The 21,880-nt window shown below is 39.8% G+C and overlaps 1 protein-coding gene across 1 annotated transcript in view; it reads left to right on the forward strand.

The window, feature by feature from the left end:
* Window positions 1–630: 630 nt before the first annotated feature.
* The window catches only part of vat1 (vesicle amine transport 1), a 38,749-nt gene continuing 17,499 nt past the window's right edge, over window positions 631–21,880 (forward strand). The window contains exons 1-2 of the mRNA XM_036590500.1: window positions 631–1,344; window positions 10,494–10,701. Of these exons, the coding sequence (XP_036446393.1) occupies window positions 907–1,344; window positions 10,494–10,701 (646 nt within the window). The 5' untranslated portion in view covers window positions 631–906. The remainder of the gene's footprint in view (window positions 1,345–10,493; window positions 10,702–21,880) is intronic.

Genomic DNA, 21,880 nt, shown 5'->3' on the forward strand with positions numbered 1-21,880 from the left:
TACCCAGATAGAGTATAGGATGCAGAGGTTCTGGATGTAGTAAACAATTCCAAAATTATTTTAATTTAATTCCAAAATTAAAAAGGAAGAAAGGAAACTAAAAAAGAAAGAAAGAAAAAAGAGCAAGAAGAAATCAAAGAAAGATGTGAAAAAGGAAAATAAAGAACAAAAACAAGAAATACAACAAATACAACGAAAGAAAGAAAGAAAGAAAAAGATGAAACACGAGAAAGAAAAATTAAGAATGTAAACAAGAAAAAAGACTGAAAAAGGTGAAAAAATAAAGAAATGAGAAGAAAACAGGGGAAAAAAGAGAGAAATGTGAAAAGAAACTAAATTATGAAAGATGAAAAGAAACAAATAATAAGGAAAACAAGAAAATGCAAAAGAAAGATTGAAAAAAGAATGGAGGAGAAAGGAAAGAATGAAAGATGAGAAAACGCCCTATTAAATTTCCCTCCGTTCCGTGGTTCCGTCTCTCCGGGTTTTCCGGGTCTCTCCGCTCGGACTCTTTTGTACTGAGCTGTCAAGCGCGGGCCATTGTAGTCGAGGCATCTCCCACTTCTCTCTCTCTCTCTCTCTCTCTCTCTCTCTCTCTCTCTCTCTCTCTCTCTCTCTCTCTCTCTCTCTCTCTCTCTCTCTCCACGCCCTCAGGCTCGCGCCCCTCTCTGCAAGACAGTGAAAAAAGAGAAAGGCGTAGCGGGTTGTGACTCCCGTTTAACATTTTCAGTCGGTCCGTCCGTTCTCGCTCCACCTCTCTCTCTCTCTCTCTCTCTCTCTCTCAGCGGCGGCTCTCTGTACGCCACTCTCTCAGGCGGAGTAGGAGCGTGCAGCCCAAACCGAGCGAACCTCTCTTGGCTCTTCTTTTCTTTCTCTATTTTAACCACCACACTGACTCCTCCGATCATGTCCGGCGAGGACGCGCCCAGCCAGCAGCAGAACGCCGACGAGCAGAAGCAGCAGCAGCAGCCGCAGGAGAACACGAAGCCCGCCGAGTCACCCAAGACGGAGAACAAACCGGAGCCTCCGCCCGCCGAGGCCGCCACCGCCGCCGCCGCCGCAGCCCCGGCGGAGAAACCCGCCGAGGAGGATGCGTTCAGCTACCGCGCCCTGGTGCTCACCGGCTACGGCGGCTACGACAAGGTGAAGCTGCAGGTGAAGAAAGGGAAGCCCGCGCTTAAGGCTGGCGAAGTGATGGTGCGCGTGCGAGCGTGCGGGCTCAACTTCGCCGACCTCATGGCCAGACAGGGGCTCTACGACCGGCTCCCGTCACCGCCCGTCACACCGGGCATGGAGTGCTCCGGCATCATCGAGGCGGTGGGCGAGGAGGTGACGGACAGAAAAGTAAGAGCCGTCTTTTATTAAAATGTGTTTGAATCAGTGTAAACAGCACGGAGACGAGCTTAAAGCTTAAACTCGCGTAACTCGCCTCGTTTATGCATAATTTTGCCATTTGTGGCTGTAACTTACATCACATTTACCTCAGTAAACTGACAAGGTAAACTGCAGAAGTTGGCGTATTCTTTTCCGTTCCACCTTAAATGGCGCAGCAGTTATATTCAGGCTCCTGCGGGCGCCTGAATTTAACTCCTGCGCCATTTAAGGTGGAACGGAAAATTAGAACGAGAGGCTGGCAAATGGGAAGCCAGGTTCAGCCTCGTTAATAAAGATGTATTCGGTTCATTTCAGCTGAACTTTAATTGTCCTCACAGGCACTTTTAAGGCAGCAATAAACCATAACACATAACACAGGACTAGTAAAGAGCCTTAGTGTGCGGTGTATGAACGTGCCTATCAGGCTTTATAGTTACAGTTCACACAGACCGTAAATTAAAGAGTGATTTGGACCGCTTGGTTTCATTAATGGCCAAAGTTTAGCATCAGTAGGCTAGCAGGTAGGCTATTGTGGTACAGGCATTCATATCTCTGTTTTTATCTGGCTAATGACCAGTGAAGACCAGACATTAGTGGTAGAGCTGCTTGATAGGGATTGTTATTCTTTTTATGGGCCAAATTTAGCTTGTTTAAAAGTCAGCAGCTGATCTGTGAGGAGAAATGTGCTTTGCTTCGGAGACAATAGGTGAATGTCGTGAATATGGGGAGGGGGTGTAGCCTCACTTCTTTATCGCCGGGTGGGGACGGTCTAAGCGCCCCCACAGAGACGCCACTTGCTCTGGCTTTTTGAGTCGAGATGTAGGCAGTGAGGTCTGAAGTTGGCACTGGTTTAAATAAGGACCGGGAGTGGAAGGTGCACCCAGCCCGCCCCACCGAGCCTCCGCTGACAGTGACTGACAGGCTGACAGCAATGGTGGACCCCGATGAACGATTAAACATCGGTTTTAGCTGGAAAGAAAAGCCCCCCCCCGCCCCGGGGTGAAGCGATTCCAGAGGCATGTGGCCGCGTGGTGACTGTCACGGGCGGGTTCGGAGTGCGCGTGGGAGGGAGGTGGGTGGGCGGGGGGGTTAGGTAGGGTGGGGTAGGTTTTGGGAGGGTTGGAGGGGGTCGGTAGGTGTCTCGTGCGCGACGCGGGGAAAAAAGGGCGAGGCGCGAGGTATGGAAGTGTGCGCGAGCCTTTTGTCATACCGCCGTTTTGAGATACGGTGACACAAATCAAGCGTTGTGTTCATTTTCTTTAATTAATTACTTAAGCTTAATATTTTATTTGCCAAATCTGTCTGTAAGAACCCACTTTTACAGGAGCGGCTACGCCCATCTGTGCAGGGCGCGCGCCATGTACGCATTTCGTGCACCTGTCGTCTGATGAAACGCTAACAGCCAAACTTTCATCCTTTATGCAAAATTAATAAGCATGAAAACGTATAAATGTAAATAAAACTCGCAAAGGAATCAGTAAATATGTTTTAATACACGCAGCGAGAGCTGTCTGGTCACATGATGCTCTGTCGCTTCCATAGGAACAAATCGATGAGTCATGCGTGATGGTATCCATGGCGACGCCCTATGGCAACGCGCTCTGATGGCTGCTGGATGAAAGCATCTTTGGCTAGATGTGTCGCACAACTGAAAGAAGCCGATGGTGAAACATTTTCTGAATCTCTAATGGCTTCCTGCTGACTGTGTAGTGCACTGCGTGGTCTCTACACCTAAATAGTGCGCTGTGGACTATAGGACAGTTTCCCAGACCAGGATATAGGGGAATTTGTAATGCTTATACAGCTAGGCTTAATCCATGTCTGGGAAACCAGCTGTATAGAAGAGCATTGACCAATAGAAAACTCCGTGTTAGTGCCCTTGATTTGGGAAGAAACATTGGATGAGCAGGTGTCTACAGAGTTTTGGACATATGGTAATTGTCCAGTAAGCCATTTGGGGGTCGGTCATCATGTGTGCTAGAAAGCAAACGAGAAAGAGAAGAGTAAGGCGTTGTCTCGCCAGCTGAGCAAAGAGATGTCAGTCCAACTTTCCCTTGACTCGTTCATCCTTGAAATTCGATTAAAAGGTTGTCCACCCAGTCCTGTCCATCAAGCGTTATTGCTTGTAGACAGATGTGTCTCACAGGCTTTCCTACTGCCACCTAGGCCGATCATACGGTCTGGATTTGCTGGTAAACATGTGCACTTTGGAATTTGCTGATGCTGACTTTAGTATAATGCTGCATTTTAGCAGCAGAGGAAGAGAAACAGCCACTGTCTTTCTCTCCATCCCTCTCTCTCTTTCACACACACTCAGCTCTTGTGGGTAATAAAAGTGGTGAATGAACGCCAACTGTGACATCACCTCACACGACTTAACAAAGGAGGAATAATTCTTTTACCGTCCGGATGTGTCCCGTCTTTTTCTTTATCAGCTGCTTAGCATGAGTAATGCATGCGAGACACACGTACATATACGGCTGCGTTTATCAGAGAGCCCGGCTGCAGGGATCAGTCACATCTGTTCTCAATTATCTTTCCCCAGCCCACACTGTCAGGATGGAATTTCCTCCTGCTTTCTCTCTCCTCCTGCCTGTCTGTCTGTCAGTCTCTATTTTTCTATGTCTGTCTTTCTTTCTCTCTGTCAAACTTTCTCTCGTCTTCCTTCTTTCTATAACCATAACTCTGTTATTTAAAAAATGATGAATTAGGTTTCATTTGCCACTGCATGGACAGCTACAGCTCCGGCATAGCACTTATTAATACCACATTTTATAGAAAAAAATTGTTTGGTATTATTGATTTACTCTTATATAAAACAATGGAGTTCTTTTGTGTGTAGAAACAGCCCTGTCAGTCAGATAAACTGCTAAAGTTTAGGACTTACGATTAGGATCTTTTGAGATATCAAGTAATCTGCTGATCATTATGACTGACTAAATGAATAATCAGAGTTTTTTATGAATAAGATAAACAATAAATGTTGACTTAAAGAAATAGTTTGATACATTTTTTACACAGTTTTCCCATTTACCCCTGTTGTAGTTAATCAGCCAAGACACGTTTGGTTTCCAAGTTTTGCTTGTGTAGTTGAGCGCTGGAGCTATAAGGCTAACATTGCTACACTTGAAGGCAGTAGTCACCCAAATCTTCGTAAGAATTTTTGTAAATACACACATGAAACTTCTCTCATCAAGCTTCCAAGTCTTCATTACGGTTGCTCAGCCTTGTCAATGTGGTTTAGGGCACAATATGATTTACTAAAGAAATAACATGATTTTTTGTGAACCATTTCTTTAACTGAACATGCATAACAAATGATTAAAAATACTGCAGTATTTAAAAGATTATTTGGCAAAAAATACATGTAAATGGGTGTGTCCATCAGCAGGAGAATTTAAAATATGCATAATCATCATGTACATTGCCAACTCATCATTGCTGTTTCATCCAAAAAAGTAATATAGTAATAGTACATATTTTTAAAATCGATTCAGTGAGTTTAATCATGAACAGCCCTAGTAAGGATGTGTGGCTGGATTTAGTTCTGTATCATAGAAAAAGAGCTACTGGACAGCAAGAACAATCTTATAGCATTATTCTACTGCAAAACAGTGATGCATAAATGAAACGAAGGCAGCCGAGTCCCTGCACATTTTCTGCTCCCGCTGGTCATGAGTGCCTGTAACTAACTTCGGTGACTAATATCAGCCAAGTAAATATAACATTTGGCTACAGGTTGGAAAACAGAACATTACATGGAAGAGAGGAACATTTCAGTGATGTGTGGTATAGCTAATGCCATATTGAGATCACAGTTAAAAAATGAAAGGCGATTTTTGTTTTAGGACGAGTTTCCACCTAAAATAATAATCCTTCTTCTTCGTTGTCTTCTTATTCTTTTGTGCTGTTAAATCTGACTCCTAACAACCATATAGATAATGTTTTTCTAGAATATCCTGTCTTCTGTTTGGGTCTTTTGGCTTCTGAATGGCTTGTTCAAGATCCTTCTGATTGTATCCATCCATCTTGGAGCATTTACATCCTTTTCCTCTTTTACCTTCAATGGTTCCAAACATAATGATCTTTTCCAAGAATTGGTTCTTCTCAAAGTATGTCCAAAATCAGAGAGCTTCAGTTTGGTTCTGTTGCTTTGAGTGAGAGGTGAGGCTTGATTGGGATGGAGATTGTGTGTTTTCTTTGCAGTCCAAGATACTCTCAAAAGTCTAGGCCAACACCAAAGTTCATAGGCATCAATATTTTTCTTGTTCAATATTTTATGGTTTATTGTCCAGCTTTCACACCCATAAAGAACCACAGAGAATACTATAACCTGGACAGCTCTGATCTGTAAATATAGATGGTCATAAAATCACAAAAGTACTTCTCATTCAGTCATAAACACATAAACATAAAGTAGTATTTAATGCAGAAACTTTTAGCCAGTGGTGTGTTAGCTGTCACAAAAGCAGACACGCCCCACTGAGAACTGTATAAACTGTGATAAAAAATGAGAGAGATAAATGATTAGAAAATGCAACAGTGATGAGTTGGAAAATGAAATGGTCAACTAAAGATTAATGAAGTAAAGTTTTTACATTTATTTTATGAACTGTATGGAGACTTTAATGACCAGTTACAAGCTTTATATGTGTGTGTGTGTGTGTGTGTGTGTGTGTGTGTATATGTATATGTGCCAGTATATTTGTGTATATATATTTTTGGCCATGTAGTGTTTTTATATACATTTTAGGTTTTTTGAAGGCTCCCTAGTTTAATGTTTTTTGGAGGCCTAGTTTTATAGTTCATTCTTTTTTAATTTAGGCTCTTACTCAACTCAATGAATTGTTAAAATAATCTGATTGCTAGATTCCTAATATATAGTTCTATGCAAAAGTTTGGGCACCTCTGGTCAAATGACATATTTTGTTGTCAGCACTGCACGTTTTAATACACAATTCGCTGCTGTCCGAACAAAACCTCGTATCTCCATTTTTGTTGTTTTTCAGTTTTTGACATAATTTGAAAATGTCTGTTGCCCTTTACATTGTGTGTAAATTTCATGATGAGTGAACCAAAAGAAACAGCCCAGAATTACTTAGAACAAAGTCTGGTTCCATTGACTTACATTAAAAGTAAGGTAGACTTTTTCCTTCTCCTGTAAAGTTACCGTTTTAGAGATATGAGGTTTTGTTCCGACAACAGCAAATTACTGTTTATGTGTATGTTTTATTATTTTGCAATATGTTAAACTCAACATAAGCACAACAGTTTTAAGAAAAATTAAACTTGTTCTCTACAGGATGTGTTGACTTATTTTCACTTTAAAAAAAGTCAACAAATGTCATTTAACTGGGGAAATTCAAACTTCTGTTTTTCTGGTAGATTTGTTAGCTGATGTTAAGTGTGTGACTAAGATTGCTTCCCTTAAGCTATATCTATATATCTATATATATCTATGTCTATATATCTATCTATATATGCGTGTGTGTATGTATATATATATATATATATATATATATATATATATATATATATATATATATATATAACGTGTGTGTGTGTGTGTGTGTTGACTGTGCCCCTGTATACACAGTAGCGAGTCTTTGATGCAAGGATCATTATTTAAATGTGCCGTATGCTTTTAGAGCTGAAAAGCAGAAAGAGTGTGTTTGTGAGGCTGTACAGTGTGAGTCATGATAGCGGTTGGGCACAGGCACCCACGTCTATTGATCTATGCTGTACAATGCCTCCAATTAAAAGAGAGAGAAGAAGAACAGTGGAGCAAAGGAGGAGAGACTGTGGGAGCGACAGAATTGAGAGAGGGGGGAGGGAGGAGGGGAGGGAGTGGGTAAAAGTGGGAGGAGGGGGAGAGGGACAGAGCGAGAGAGAATAAGGCAAACGATGAGAAGACAGGAATTGGGGCAGGGACAGAGTGAGTTGGGAATAGTTTGAAATGACAGAGCGAGAGCAGGGTGGGGGGAGTGGTTCAGATAGAATCGCTCTCTAATTGGACTCAATAGACAGTTATGCTCATGTCTCCCTTGAGCCTATTAGTCTGTGTATATATGTGTGTGTGTGTGTGTGTGTGTGTGTGTGTGTGTGCTTGTACTTCTCAGTCTCATTTTCAGTCTAAATGGGTTATGACTGTGTGTGTGTGATATGAGAGAGGTAGGGTTGAATTATTTTAGGTAAAATTGCACCTTTTTTAATGAATATAGTTACTAATAGCAATGTATTCTATATGTTGAGTTCCAGGCCTATTTTTGGCCAAAAAGACCAAAACATCCACTTTTTCTGGCTTGAGGCATAAACATTCAAGGCCAAGGTTTGCAAGTAACTTGTTAATTTAATATTTTCTTTTAAAAATTAAACATCTGAAGTATTTTAGCAACAACATATAGTGTAATATTATGAATTGCATTTTTTAAAAATCTTGATTTCAAACCTGCCTTTCTTGTTCCTGTTCCCATCCTGTTTATATGTTATGTTGTTTTGGCCCTCTGCTCACCACACACATCTACCCTAGCGCACACACACTCACTCACTCACACACACACACACACACACACACACGCACACACACACTCCTTCAAATTGCGATTTTAATATAAAAACAATTAATCTTGCAGCCCTAGTTTGAAGAGTGTTTGTCCAGTCTCTTGTGTATTTGAAAGTGTGTGTGTGTGTGTGTGTCTGTGTGTTCCTGCATGTGTGCATGCTTGTCTTCTTGTCTCATGCTTATTGAGGCTGAAGAATCTGGCTGCTCCCCTGATGAGAAGAACTCATCCTGTTAGAGAGAGAGCGAGAGAGGGAGGGAGGGAGGGAATAAGAGAGGGAGGGAGGGAATAAGAGAGGGAGGGAGGGAGGGAGGGACGTGGAGAGACTGAAGATAATAAAGGAGAATGAAAGACAAGAACCTTTTTCTGAATTGTGGTAATGTGTAAACTAAGATAGTTCTAAAGGCAACGCAAAGCGCATAGTTGTCTGTGTATGTGCGTAATGTGTGTGTGTGTGTGTGTGTGTGTGTGTGTGTGTGTGTGTGTGTGTGTGCGCACGCACAGTAGTGTTTCCTGTGTCTCCTGATTCCAGAGGAAGTTGTGGAAGTTTGCTGGATGAGTTTTCCTGTGTCCAGTATTGCATGTGTGTGTTAAGGCGGGGAGGGGGCTGGGGGGTGGAGTGTGGGATCTTGGGGTCTCTTCACTGCTGGTTATTTACCACACTGTGAAAGACTGTTATAAAATTGTGAATATTTACTTTTTTTAAATTGTATAGTAGTACACAATTGAAACCTTTGGTTCCTCAAGGCAGTGGTTTTGTATAGAACTGTGATAATTCAAAAAAACATCTTAGTGTTTTTAAATTATATGTGCATTGACTTTTCAGGCACTGAAAATTTCTGTTTTAAAAATGGTTAAAAATGATACTTTCGAGGTTTGGTCAAAAAAGGGAAAAAAACAGAATTTCCACCAAACATAATGAAGATTAAATAGGCTTATGACAAAATCTCAAAATCTAAGATCTTCTGAATAATGGTAATGAAAATGGTGATTAAAAATGCTGTTTGTCCCCTTCGTTTTCCTGCATCTGTCACCACAGTTGCATTTAAACAGTTTGAGCAGCAGTGGAGTAATGTCAGCTGTGTGGTACTGTTTGCCCGTTACTACAAGAGACATTAGACAAGCCATTTATAATCTCTGTTCATGTTGAGTATCAAGAGGGGACACAATACTTCTCCACTACAGGGCTGATACCACTTGAAAACAACATCCTGCTTGATATGCAGGATACAGCAAAACAACAGAAAGAGAAAGCAAGATGAAATAGAGAGAGCAGGATAAATAGTTCTTCTGTATGATGAAAAACCTGTTGTATGTAGTTATTTAAAGAACATTTTTTAAATGTTGCTATACAGCACCAAAAAGGGTTCCGCTGTTGTCATAATTCATAGAAATTCATAGAAATAAGATCCCTGACTGTAATTTTACAGGTTTCCCCAGTTGCTTTAACACACTGCCTGAAACTGAAACAGCTGTCCTGAAACTCAAACCCAAACCACCATACACTGTTTACTTCCAAAATGCCCTAAGACAGTCAGAAAGCACACTTGAGGTTTTAGCATTGCCATAATAAGCAATTTAATAAGCACTGCCATATTGTTGTTCCAATAAATCTTCGAAATGTTGAATGTATCAATTTACCAATATTTCAAGGCTTATTATCTTTACAAAATAAACTGTAAAACCAAAAAAAAACCAGAATCAACAAACTCTAATTATTTGAAACCAATACTGAAGTTTTCCACAATGATGTGGAAGGACTCCACGCCATGTGACGCACTTTTCATTTTCCTGAGGAGATGCTTGCGTTTACGGGAAACTTGCCTTCTGTGTGTGTGTGTGTTTTATATATTTTATATATATATATATATATATATATATATATATTTTCACATTTCATATTCACATCTTGGTCCTCTTTATATCGTGTAAAAGTTGGCATTTTCTAATCATTCAGACAGCTGTGATACATATGTACACATGTAAATTCTTTAAACTGTCACATTTTAGGACAAACTGTCCGAGTGCTGCCCACAAATGTATTCTTTCCTAACTACTGTTGCAAAGTTAGACATGCTTTCAAGCTTTTCAGAACTACAGCAAGTGCACTCTGTCAAAATACCTTAAAAATAGTTTCAAATGATACTTATTTGAATGCATGTGCAAGGCTACACTGTTAGGATAGATCAAACTAACATTAACACTGGGCAAATTTATCATTGACAATGTCGCTTTAATTAGCTACAGCAGTGTATTCCACATTGGTAACCCTCAAACTGGAAACCTTATTAGCAGCTTTAAGCAAAGTGTACTATGACTTTTCATTCGGTTGAATTCTGTGTTTGCCAACATTGTATAAAGCTTGTCCAACTTGGCAATAGGTGCTATAAAAGAATACATTTGTGGGTAGAGCATGAATAAAAACTACAATTAACATTCCAGGATTGTAGCTTGAATTAAAACAATGTCATAAATCTTGTTTGTGTTCCGTACTTCTCACATCCTTTTAGGTTTTCTGAAACTTAGGTCTCTAAACTGTTTTTGTCTTTTCACCCACAGGTAGGTGATAAGGTGATGGTTTTGAACCGCAGTGGGCTGTGGCAGGAAGTAGTTGTGGTGGCAGCCACACACACTTTCCTCATGCCGGAAGGGATGAGCTTTGAGGAGGCGGCGGCTCTGCCGGTCAACTATATCACCGCCTACATGATGCTATTCGACTTCGGACACCTGCGCCCGAACCAGAGCGTCCTCATCCACATGGCTGCAGGTTAGTGTGTGTGTATGTGTGAGCGAGAGAGAGCGAAAGAGGTTATTTTTTTGGCTTATAGGGTGGGATATTGTCCAGAGATGACTTTATGAAGCTGTTGACAGCAGGCCTGAGGGCTTTACGCCAATGGATATATGCAATAATATTTAATTACTATTTTATGACCTGCACACACACACACCTGTGTGTATGTGTGTGACTCGTTGCAGCTGCTGAAACTGGACTCTCGGGCTTTCGAGGGAATGAGAAAGTACAGTATTGTGTTAGAATAGCTGCAAACATCATCGTTTGAGAGAGTGAGAGTGTGCAAAAAGAAAAATAATCAAGAGTGATTTGTCTGCAGTGCTTCGCAAATGTCAGAGACCACCCTATATTTATGTGTGTGTGTTTTGGGTGGATCGAAATATCTTCTGGGACGTTTTACACAAAGAATGCGAGTGTGTGTGTGTGAGTGCATTCATGTGTGCGTAACTGTGCATCTCGCAGTGTTTTATAACAGGAGGAGTGTCTATATGAGAGAGAGAGAGAGAGGTAATATATTGATGAGTTACAATAAGACCAACCCCAGTTGCTGGATGTCCCGAATGTATAAAGACGAAACCACACTCTAATGAATCATTCTTATTAATTGGTGCAGTAATAAAACCACAATGAGAGTTATTACAAGTGTTAAGACAGTGGAGTAGCCATCCCTGGGTAAACTTAAATCAGTTTGTTTTACTTAACAAAAAAAAAAAAAATCATGCAGACTTTTTGCCTTGAAAAAACGAAATATATATATTTTTTAACAGGTTCAAGCTTAAATAACTTGATTTAACCTTAACTGCAGCAGTTAAGGTTAAATCAAGCAGCCCAATAATTATAAATAATTTCCATTGAGTTCTTTTTAATTAATTATGGTAAATTAAATCAAGTACTTTTCCTGGTGTAATGTATTGGCATCAGTTAAACAATTCAATTAAGTTAAACAAACTGTTTTGTATAGTAACGCATGAATGGCTCACATGAGACTAGAATCATCCGTGTCTGCGGCCTCAATAGCTTAATGCGTATTTGCCATTCTGTAAGCATTCATGGCGCCAGGCTGAACTGGTGAGCCTGAACGCGAAACTCTGTTATGGTGAGCCTGACACATACATGTAAAATGTGTCCAGTCTTCACATTTAACAGAGTATGCTGTGACACAAACCTTTTGCAAAGAGAATTATGTTTATAAATTACAAAAATAAGAGATAATTAACAACAAACCAGCAAAACTGCTATGAATGCTAGGAAGCTTTTTGGGCAAAAGACTCTTCAGTCCATAGGATGTATACAAATGAACTGATCTTAACTGGGTTTACCTAAGTAACTAAGGATTATACAAGAAAAAAGTGTTACAACATTTGTATTAGTAATTTTAACAAACAAGTAAACCAAAAAAATTAAGTTAGAGCAATTATTATGTTTTACAGTGTGTTTCTTGCAGTAAATGAATATGGTGGATTACTGTTGGAGTCGTTTCTTATTTACACATTTGTGATCAGGTCAGCCTTAGCATTACTGAAGACTGGCAGTTACACTTAGCATGAAGGTTTAGTTCGTAAATGACAGCATTGTTTGTATATTTGCAGCAACTTTTTAGGCCGGCTTGTATGTTTATAGACACAATCGTTTTGGCATCTTGCTGATAGTTTGTGTTCCTTAGTTTGTGTGAATAAATAATTCAGATCTGCTTGTCTCTGGTTTTGAGCCAGTGCCAAGTGTTGCCTACAGTCTTTAGTGGAATGTATTAGGACTGTCACAAGTGTTGTATTAAACTCTATATTGATCCACTTTCTCAGTGTATCAGTAATCACTGTTTGACAGTTTGCATGATAAGAATGCATAAAATTCTCCTACTGGTTTCTTACAGAGAGAAACAGCCATTTAAAAAGCTTGTTTATCTTTTTTGGGGTGTTTGAAGGCTCTGCATTACGGGTGTGCAAAAATATGCTTTAGAGACGTTTATAGACATTTTCATGATGCACAGTATTCATAACAATAATGCAGTAATATTTAGTTTTTCTGAAGTTTGAGTTTGTAAAGTTTAAAAGCTCCAGTACAATATTATCAGAAATTGAGTATATTTTAATGTAAAAATGATATAAATTGTGCATGCTGTGCTGCACTGCATGTAAACAGGACTAATTTTGCTCTCTTTGTAATGAAACATACTGTTACCAGCGCTGAAGTACAGACAGTATCCACAGCATACTCAGAAAAGCTTATAACATGATTTATCACAATAGCAATAAATACTGTCACATTTGGCCCGTTTCCTCTCAAGATGGTTGTTATAGTTAGGCTCTTTCAATTGTTTAGCCTTTCAGTGTATTACCCTCTTACTAACATAATTGATAATGACAGCATCATAGTGTCACTCAGTGCAGCAGTTATTCTCTGTTTCATAGTAAGTCTGGTCCATCCAAATCAAGCAAGCCGAGTTTTAAGGTTCCTGCTCGGTGTAAATCACCCTTCTCTCCCTGCTCTAATAAATCACACACGATTTGGCCAAGTGTTCTGAGCACGTGACCATCTCAGCTGCTCGCGATGACTGTTTTTGAGAATTGCTGGCATTCTTATGGTTTGACTAATGCACATAATGCCATTTTTGTCTGAAAATGTCATAGTTGTGCAGTGCAGTATCACCCAGTAGAAAAATTAAACCTATAGCCCATCTGTCCTATTGTCAGTACAGTGTTCAGTATAATTGTAATATGATATAATCTGTTTTGTACATATTGTGCTGCGATAGTGGCTGTGTGCCAGGTAGTCAGAGGACCTGCTTGTTCCGGTTGGGTTATTTATTTTCACCCATACTGTGTGTGTTTGTGCAATAACTAGCAACAACTAAATGCAGGATATTATAAGTTTTCTTAAGTTTTAGCTTTTTTTTGCTAAAATAAATCATAGACAACCCACTTATTTAAGGGGAATAACTTCTAATAGGTGCCTTAGATGTCTCTTTTTTATGTTATGTTGAGGTAAAGGCCTGATTTGGTTCTGCTGAACATTTATTCTGCTGTTATTGAGCATATGTTAGCACTACAGGAATTGATGCTGATACTAACAGGTTCCATAGACCCCCTGAAAATACAATATACCATGGTAATATTTTGAGATGGTTTGAAGGTCTGACACAAGTGATTACCAGCCAGCTCTAGGTGTAACAATGCGAAAATGTCACAATATAAACCATATTTTTAAACCATGATTTGATATATTTTTGGTCCAGAAACAACGCCAGCAGTTTTCCTTTTGCTTTTTAGCTTTTATTTATGGATTTATATTTTGTTTTCAAAGTCCAATTGCCATAACAGAACTGCAGTGCCTGGTGAAAGAGTAATTAGCACAAACAAGTCATTATCTCAGAAGGCAAATAAATGTAATCACACCCAGACTGCGACATCTAAGTGTGAATGCACGAACAAAAGTAAATGTCGGATTTTGTTGATTCCACATGTAATTGGCAACAAAATAAGACTCTGGAACAACATTTCTTAATCCAGCTCCTGGAAGCCCACAGCACCGCACAACTATTCCCCGAAACACTAAGAAACACTACTCAAGACTATAAAACTATCACAAAAGTCAATAAATAAAACAATGTTATGAATAGAACAGTGGAGGTACATTGGAGTCCCAATGTATGTTAGAATATCTGATATCACAAATGTTTTTTATATCTTAAGACCAAATTATGTTTAATTCGCAGCAGGTGTTGTCTGGCTCCTCTTGTATTAGAGGGAAATTAATATGGGTATCATAACATTCCATAATAGATACATTATGTGGCCAAAAGTATGTGGACACCTGACCATCACACAGACACTATATGGACTAAAGTATTGGGACATGTACACATTACACCTATAGGAGCTTTTATGACATCGCATTCTAAATCCATAGACATTAATATGGAGTTGGTCCCCCTTGTTTTCTACAAGATTTTGGAGTGTGTCTCTGAGAATTTTTGCCCGTTCATCCAGAACAGCATTTGTCAGGTCAGAATGATGTTGGGCAAGAGGGTCTGGATCCATTGTAGTTCATCCCAAAGGCGTTTGATGGGGTTGAGGTCAGGGCTCTGTGCGGGCCAGTCAAGTTCTTCCACACCAAACTCACCCAGCCATGCCTTTATGGACCTTGCTTTGTGCACTGGGGCTCAGTCATGCTGGAACAGAAGAGGGTCTTCCCCAAACTATTCCCACAAAGTTGGAAGCATAGAATTGTCCAAAATGTTTTGGTATGCTGAAGTATTAAGATTTCCCTTCACTGGAACTAAGGGGCCTAGACCAACCCCTGAAAAACAACCCCATAGCATTACCCCTCCTCCACCAAACTTTACAGTTGGCACAGTGCAGTCAGGCAGGTAATGTTCTCCTGACTTTCACTAAACACAGACTCATCCATCAGACTGCCAGGTAGAGAAGCGTGATTCATCACTCCACCGAATACGTTTCCCTTGCTCCAAAGTCCAGTGGCGTGCTTTACACCACCATGTGCATTAATCTGGAGCTTCCCCATTCCACCTTTAACAGCCTACATTCCTCTGGGAAGCTTTCGACTAGATTTTGGAGTGTGTCTGTTGGACTTTGTTCATATTCAGTCAATGGAGTATTTGTGAGGTCAGACACTGATGTTGGATGACAAGGCCTGGCTCGCAGTCGATGTTCCAGTTCATCCCAAAGGTGTTCAGTGGAGTTGAGGTCAGAGCTAGGGTAGTTCCTCCACAACAGACCCATCAAACTGTGTCTTTATGGAGCTCTTTTTGTGCACAGGGCCACAACCATGCAGGAAGAGGAAGAAACCTTCTCCAGACTGTTGCTACAAGGTTGGAAGCATGTGGTTGTCTAAAATGTCTTTGTAGGCTGTGGCATTAACATAAATATTCACTGGAACTAAGAGGCCCAAACCCTGAAAAACAGCTCCAGATTATTTCCCCTCCTCCACCAAACTTTGCTGTTGGTTTTTAGTGTTCTGATAGGTCGCATTCCCCCTGGCATCTGTCAAACGCAGATTCATCCATCAGGCATTTAGTGAAGCATGATTCATCACTCCAGAGAAAATGTTTCCACTGCTCCAGCGTCCAGTGGCTGTGTGCTTTACATCACTACTGCAGATACTTGGCATTGCGCATCTTACGCTTGTATGCAGCTGCTTGGCCAAGGAAACCCATTTCATGAAGCTGTTGACGCAGAGTTCTTGTGCTGATGTTGCTTCCAGAGGCAGTTTGGACCTCTGTAGTAAGTGATGCAAAGTAGGAGAGGCGATTTGTATGTGCTCTGTGTTTCAGCACTCGGTGACCCTGCTCTGAGTTTTTTACGGTCTAATGCTTTGTGGCTGAACTGATGTTATTCCTAGAAACTCCATTTCATAATAATAGCACTTACTGTTGACCAGAACAGATCTAACGGGTCAGAAATTTCATGAACTGACTTGTGGCAAAGGTGGCGTCCTATCACAGTGCCACGTTTAAAGTCACTGAACTCATTAGCACAACTTATTCTACTGCCAGTGTTTGTGTATGGAGACTGCATGGCTATGTGCTTGATTTTATACACGTGTTTGCAATGGATGAGGCTGAAACACCTGACCTCAATAATTACGACGGCTGCCCACATACATTTGTGTGCATACATTCATATGTGAAAGTTTGAATACAGGTGGAATTACCTGTTACATAATACAAAAGAAGTGAACACATTCTCTGTAGGGAACAAAATTAAATGTGGCATTTTTCTGGCAATATGGCCATTTTAGTTTTTGTTTCTTTGCCAAATTTAATATGTTGGAGAAATAAACCAAAATGTAAAAGGAGTGAGAGGTTATTAATGGATGGGAGAGATTGATCATTTTTTTTTCAAATATATGAAAAATATATTTTCCAAATATATAAGCATATTAGATGTTATTTCAGTTAGCGTTAATAATGCTAAAAGGTTAGCATTAACAAGATTAATGAGTGCATTCTTTCTGAGTACTGGATACTAAATGTCTTGCAAACCTGACAGCTTGTTTTGATTGGACTGTTTTGTTCCCTTTTCTTCTGTTAAAATGGCACGAATAGTTTAAACATCTGCATCCTTTGACTGAATTCATTAAGTGAATACACTCACATGCAGGGGTCCAGAGATTTTCTGGATGTGAAAGTGAACTTTAATCCTGGTGAGAGAGAGAGAGTGCGTGTGTGCGCGTGTGTGCGCGTGTGTGCGCGTGTGTGCGTGTGTGTGCGTTTGTGTGTGTGCGTGTGCATGTGTGTGTATGTTTGGCTCACGTCAGGAGGAAGTACAGTGATCCATCTGGAGTGTCACAGAAGGCAGAACCTGTCCAACAGTCCACCCGCTCTGACCACCGCACCCATGGAGAAGGGGAGAGGGTGAGACAGTGATAGAGGAGAGAACTGGAATGTGTAAACTCATATGCATGATACAAAACAATTGAGGGTGCGTGATTGGAATCGGTTGTTTTTTTGGGCTCCAAACCTGCAACCGGCCATCCACCAATTTATTATTTAGATTTTGGCTGTTGCGGTTTTGTGACGTAAATAAAGTGAGTCATGTTAGTGCATTCAAGCTGTATTTGAGAAGCTGCTGTTAAATGTTGTAGCATAGTTATGCATGACTCATTGTGCTAAACAGTCAGTGTCTCCTTTATTTCGATGTACCTTTTTAATTGATTTAATGTTGTTTAAATAAGCAGCTGATTTTTCGTTGAGTTTAAAATGCCAGTCCTTGCTATTAGCCAAATCAGTAACATGATTTCCTAATAGCAAGCACATGCACTAGTGTGTTTCATGTGTTCAAAAACCTCGGTTTTAAAAGGCAAATAACATTTCAGCCAAGAAATAAGTATTGGAATCAATAGGGGTGTAACGAGACACTCGGCCTATGATTAGGTTCGATTCACTGGGTTTGCGATTCAGTATTTTGAACAAACTTTCAATAAAGAAAAATGATGACTATAATTATGTGGTTGCGCAGCTTACTAATGACCCTTTAGTGCTGGGAGACAGGAGGATCCTGGGATGAGATGTTAAATGGTGCAGACTTTGGTGTTAAATCAGTTCAGTTACATTAAAGACGTAATTAGTAGAACGTCCGTTCTCCACAATGCACATTGTCACGGTTTAGCGCTGTGAAATCACGTCATGATGCATTGTTACACCCCTAACAGACAATCATTTCTTTGAACTTGAAAAAGAAAAAAGCCGTTGACTCAACATGTAGTGTCAGTACTTGGAAACAATAATTCTTGTTGTGGTTATTGACCGTCCATTACAGATGTGACAGATCGCAGAATCTGTAAACATAATGTGGGCGTGCCTTGGTGTGAAGTAAGCTTTGAATATTGGAACATCAAACCTTGTTACCAAAAACAACATTCCTGACCCTGTCACACACCTGCAGTAAGACACCTGCCAATAAGATATAAAAGATAATTTAAATAAAAGAGGACATTTCTGTAAACAGTAACTCAAAAAATGTAAATATAAAGATCTAATATTTCTGTAAAAAGTAGCGATATACAGTACACTTTCACTAAACATGTAGTTTGAACAGAAGTGTTAAAACTGTGTGTATATTTTGAATCTATTTTTATATCTGTAAGGGACAAAATTTGTAAGATTTATTAACTGCAGACATATTTTACATAGTTTACTGGCACTATCTCATCAGGTGTGTGTGTGTGTGTGCGTGTGTGTGTGTGCTCGTGTGCGCGTGTACAGAGGGTGAATGTGGTCTCAGGAAGCATTTGGGATTTCAGTGCACAGGATGTTTTTTTTAATTGATCTTGGAACTGGAAATGTGTTTCCTCTTCACATCTTGAGCCCGTGACACACACACGCACACTCTCTGCTCTGGCCAGTCTGCAGCAGCCCCCGTGTGGGCAGTTGGTTGGGCGAAGGGGGGATTTTGAACTACCACTCTCAGAAATAAAGGTGCAAGAGGCTTCTTCAGAGAGATGCCACATTACAATGAATTAGTCTCTAATGAGACATTATTGTAAATGAATGTGAAGAACCATTTTAAAGTACCTTACATTATGTGGAGGTTCTGTTCTCAGAAGAACCCTTTTTTGACACCTTTATTTTAAAGAGTGTAGTGTGAATTGAATATATTATCTCCATTTTTTTTCTTTTTTTTTCCATTTTTCTAAATAGTTTGCGCACGGCAGCTGTCCTTTACATTGCTGGGGAAAATTTCATGATGAATGGACTAACAGATTTGCTTCAAATTTAGCTGCAATAAAATCTCTTTACATTAAATTATATTGAAAGAATAATGTTTTTGCTTTCCTTTAAAGTTATTAATGTGGAGATACTTGTATTTCTTTGGACAGTGACGATACACAGTCAGTGACAGCAGTTGTTACAATAACTGCTTTGCAGACTCACATGCTCAGACAAATCAACAACCTCATTAATAATCAAACCATGATAAGGTGAACCTTGACCTGGGGAAGCTGTAAATAATACACTGAGCTTACAAACACAGTTGAGGAAATAGCCTTTGCAACTGTCATTCCTCGATTAAGTTGGGGTTGGGCTGGATGATAGAGCTGCACGATATGGACAGAATACTAGTGTTGTGACTATATTGCCACATAATATGACTGAGATGCGACTTGAAATATATTAAAAACACATTGGTGATTCAGTAATGTGATATGGTTAAAGACTGTCTGGACCAAAATAGCTTTGTTTTTTTTATTTTTGGAGCTACCTGAATGCCCTAATTCATCAACACCCAAACACTCATCTGAAACTGTCAAGATGCTCACAGTAAAACCATTAGGATTGATTAGAAAGCTCATATTGCAGCCTTCTGCGATATCAATATTGCAAAGACCAGTCTCACATTAACAATTAACAAATTATATATTTATGATTGATATCATGATATTGGTGTGATGTGATGATGATACAATATCTTTACCATGATAAATGGTGTCACACATTGAACACTTAACGTTTCCATATTCCTTCATTGAAATTAGATTTAACAAGGAATCGCCATCAAAAGGTTGCATTCTTTTGGTGGGAGATCTGTTTAAATTGAATGTTGCCCAAATTATTGTACTTATTATTTTTGATCATGTTTTTTAATGTGGCACGACTGGTGCATTGAGATTTTAACTGTTTGTTGTGATAAAGTCGTCATGTATTGTGATATTATATTTGTTGCCATATTGCTCTTCGGGCCTAAATGTCTGTTCCTGACCTTTGATGCTACTTTGTGTTATGCTGATTGATGGGGATGTATGATATGGAGAAAATACTAGTGTCGTGATTTGGGGAAGATATTTAATTGTGATTTTTCTGACCAATGTTGTGATTTGCAATTTAAATGCAGTTATTTTCTTTTATATATTTTAAATTAAGCTCAGTCCTTTTATTGCCAAAAAGGCCAGCGCATCAGTTTTTTCGCACTTGGTGCTTGAACACTTAAAATTGCGGCTCTTGCAATTTTAAAAATTGCAAATTACGATTTTGATTTTAACACAATTATTTGTGCAACCCTAATTGCGGTTTTACTGAGCAAATAGGCCAGGAAACAATCATCTTAACTGCGGTTGCAGTCAAGAGATCTCTTAGCTCTGAAGCTGTCTCAAGCAGTTTTTTTCATTTGTGATACTTTTAAAGCTTGAAAATTGCATTATATCATTTTTTGGCCTTCCGCCCAGGCCTGTCGCAGGGTGTTGAGAGTTTGATGCAGAGATTGCAAAGTTAAGATTGCGTTTTTCTTAGGTAGTCAGAGCTCGAGTTCCTGAGGCAGTTTATTGAAGAGTTTGTCAGGGAGTATACAGAGCACAAGTGCGCACACACACACGCACACACACACACAAAGTGGGCATTTTCCAGTTACCATTTTTTTAGGTTGTTACAAACATGTAAACATACATGTTGTAATATAATGTACATTTTCAGTATGTAAATGTAATAAGATTTTTTTGTAATTTTGTCATTTTTGACTTGTTTCTATTGCTCCATTCAGCAATATGCAAATGTTCACACTATGAACAATCCGATTAGTTTCGATATTTGAATATCTTTAAGAGTTCATGAATGGATGTCCGGTTAACTGCAAAGAAGGACAAAAAAAAGGACTTTGGGTGAAAATAATGAAGGATTGTCAGCTTACGTTTTTAGGTGACAGCACTGGTGTTGCACAAAAATACAGCAGAACACGAAGGAAAATGTTTTATTATCCAAAATCAGCCAGGAGACATCAGTAGGTTTTTGTGTTGGATGAGTAACAGAGGCTGCCCCTTCAGATGAGCTAATGAGCTAACAGAGCTCTTGGCTGCTCACTGGATGCTCAGAGAAATACCTTCGCGTTGATTCTGGACCTAGCTAACATCAGCTAGAGTCGTTAGTAATAAAGCAGCGCTGTCTCTGGCTTCTCAGTCACATCCAACTCGTCCTTGGCAACACACTAACGTTCAGGCCCTCATGTTTCGGAGTACATAAGATATTTACTTGCAGATATAAGCAAAACTGTCGCTGAATTGTAAGTATGTATATTTTCTCTGTCTTCTCATAATGAAATACGTACCCAGATAGTGATTTCAGTCTCTGAATACTGGCACCTCAAATAAATAACCGAGTGCTTGGGTACCTGTGCACCGCTCTAGTTCACACAATGTAGAGGACTAATTTAACAGTGACGATATGTACATTCATTTTTCTTCTGTACTCTACAGCAAAACTAGCTGCATATTACTGTACCGTCAGAAGTCTGCAGTGTTCATTTATACACTGTTTCCTAAAAATACATCCAACAGCAGTGACGTTTGTGAAGTGTGGAAGATGTCAGCTTATAATAAAACAAGCCCCTCTCTCTCTCTCTCTCTCTCTCTCTCTCTCTCTCTCTCTCTCTCTCTCTCTCTCTCTCTCTTTTTCTTTCTCTTTTTCTTTCTCTCTCTGTCCTCTGCTTGCCCTCCTCGTGTGGGCTGGGATTGCTTGCGTGTTGGGAATCTGTAGAATTCCTCAGTGTTTTAGGGAAAATTCCTCTTCAGTAGAGAGGGTCATGCTGTTGTGACCGAGAGTGTGGCTGCCAAATCTGTGAGAGCGTGTGGGTGTGAATGTGTAAGTAGAAAGGGGAAATATAAAGACGTCCCTGTATCCAGTGTGTGTGTGTGTGTGTTGTCCTGCTGT

This window comes from Colossoma macropomum, unplaced genomic scaffold, assembly GCF_904425465.1.
Source record: "Colossoma macropomum unplaced genomic scaffold, Colossoma_macropomum, whole genome shotgun sequence".
NCBI classification, from domain to species: Eukaryota; Metazoa; Chordata; class Actinopteri; order Characiformes; family Serrasalmidae; genus Colossoma; species Colossoma macropomum.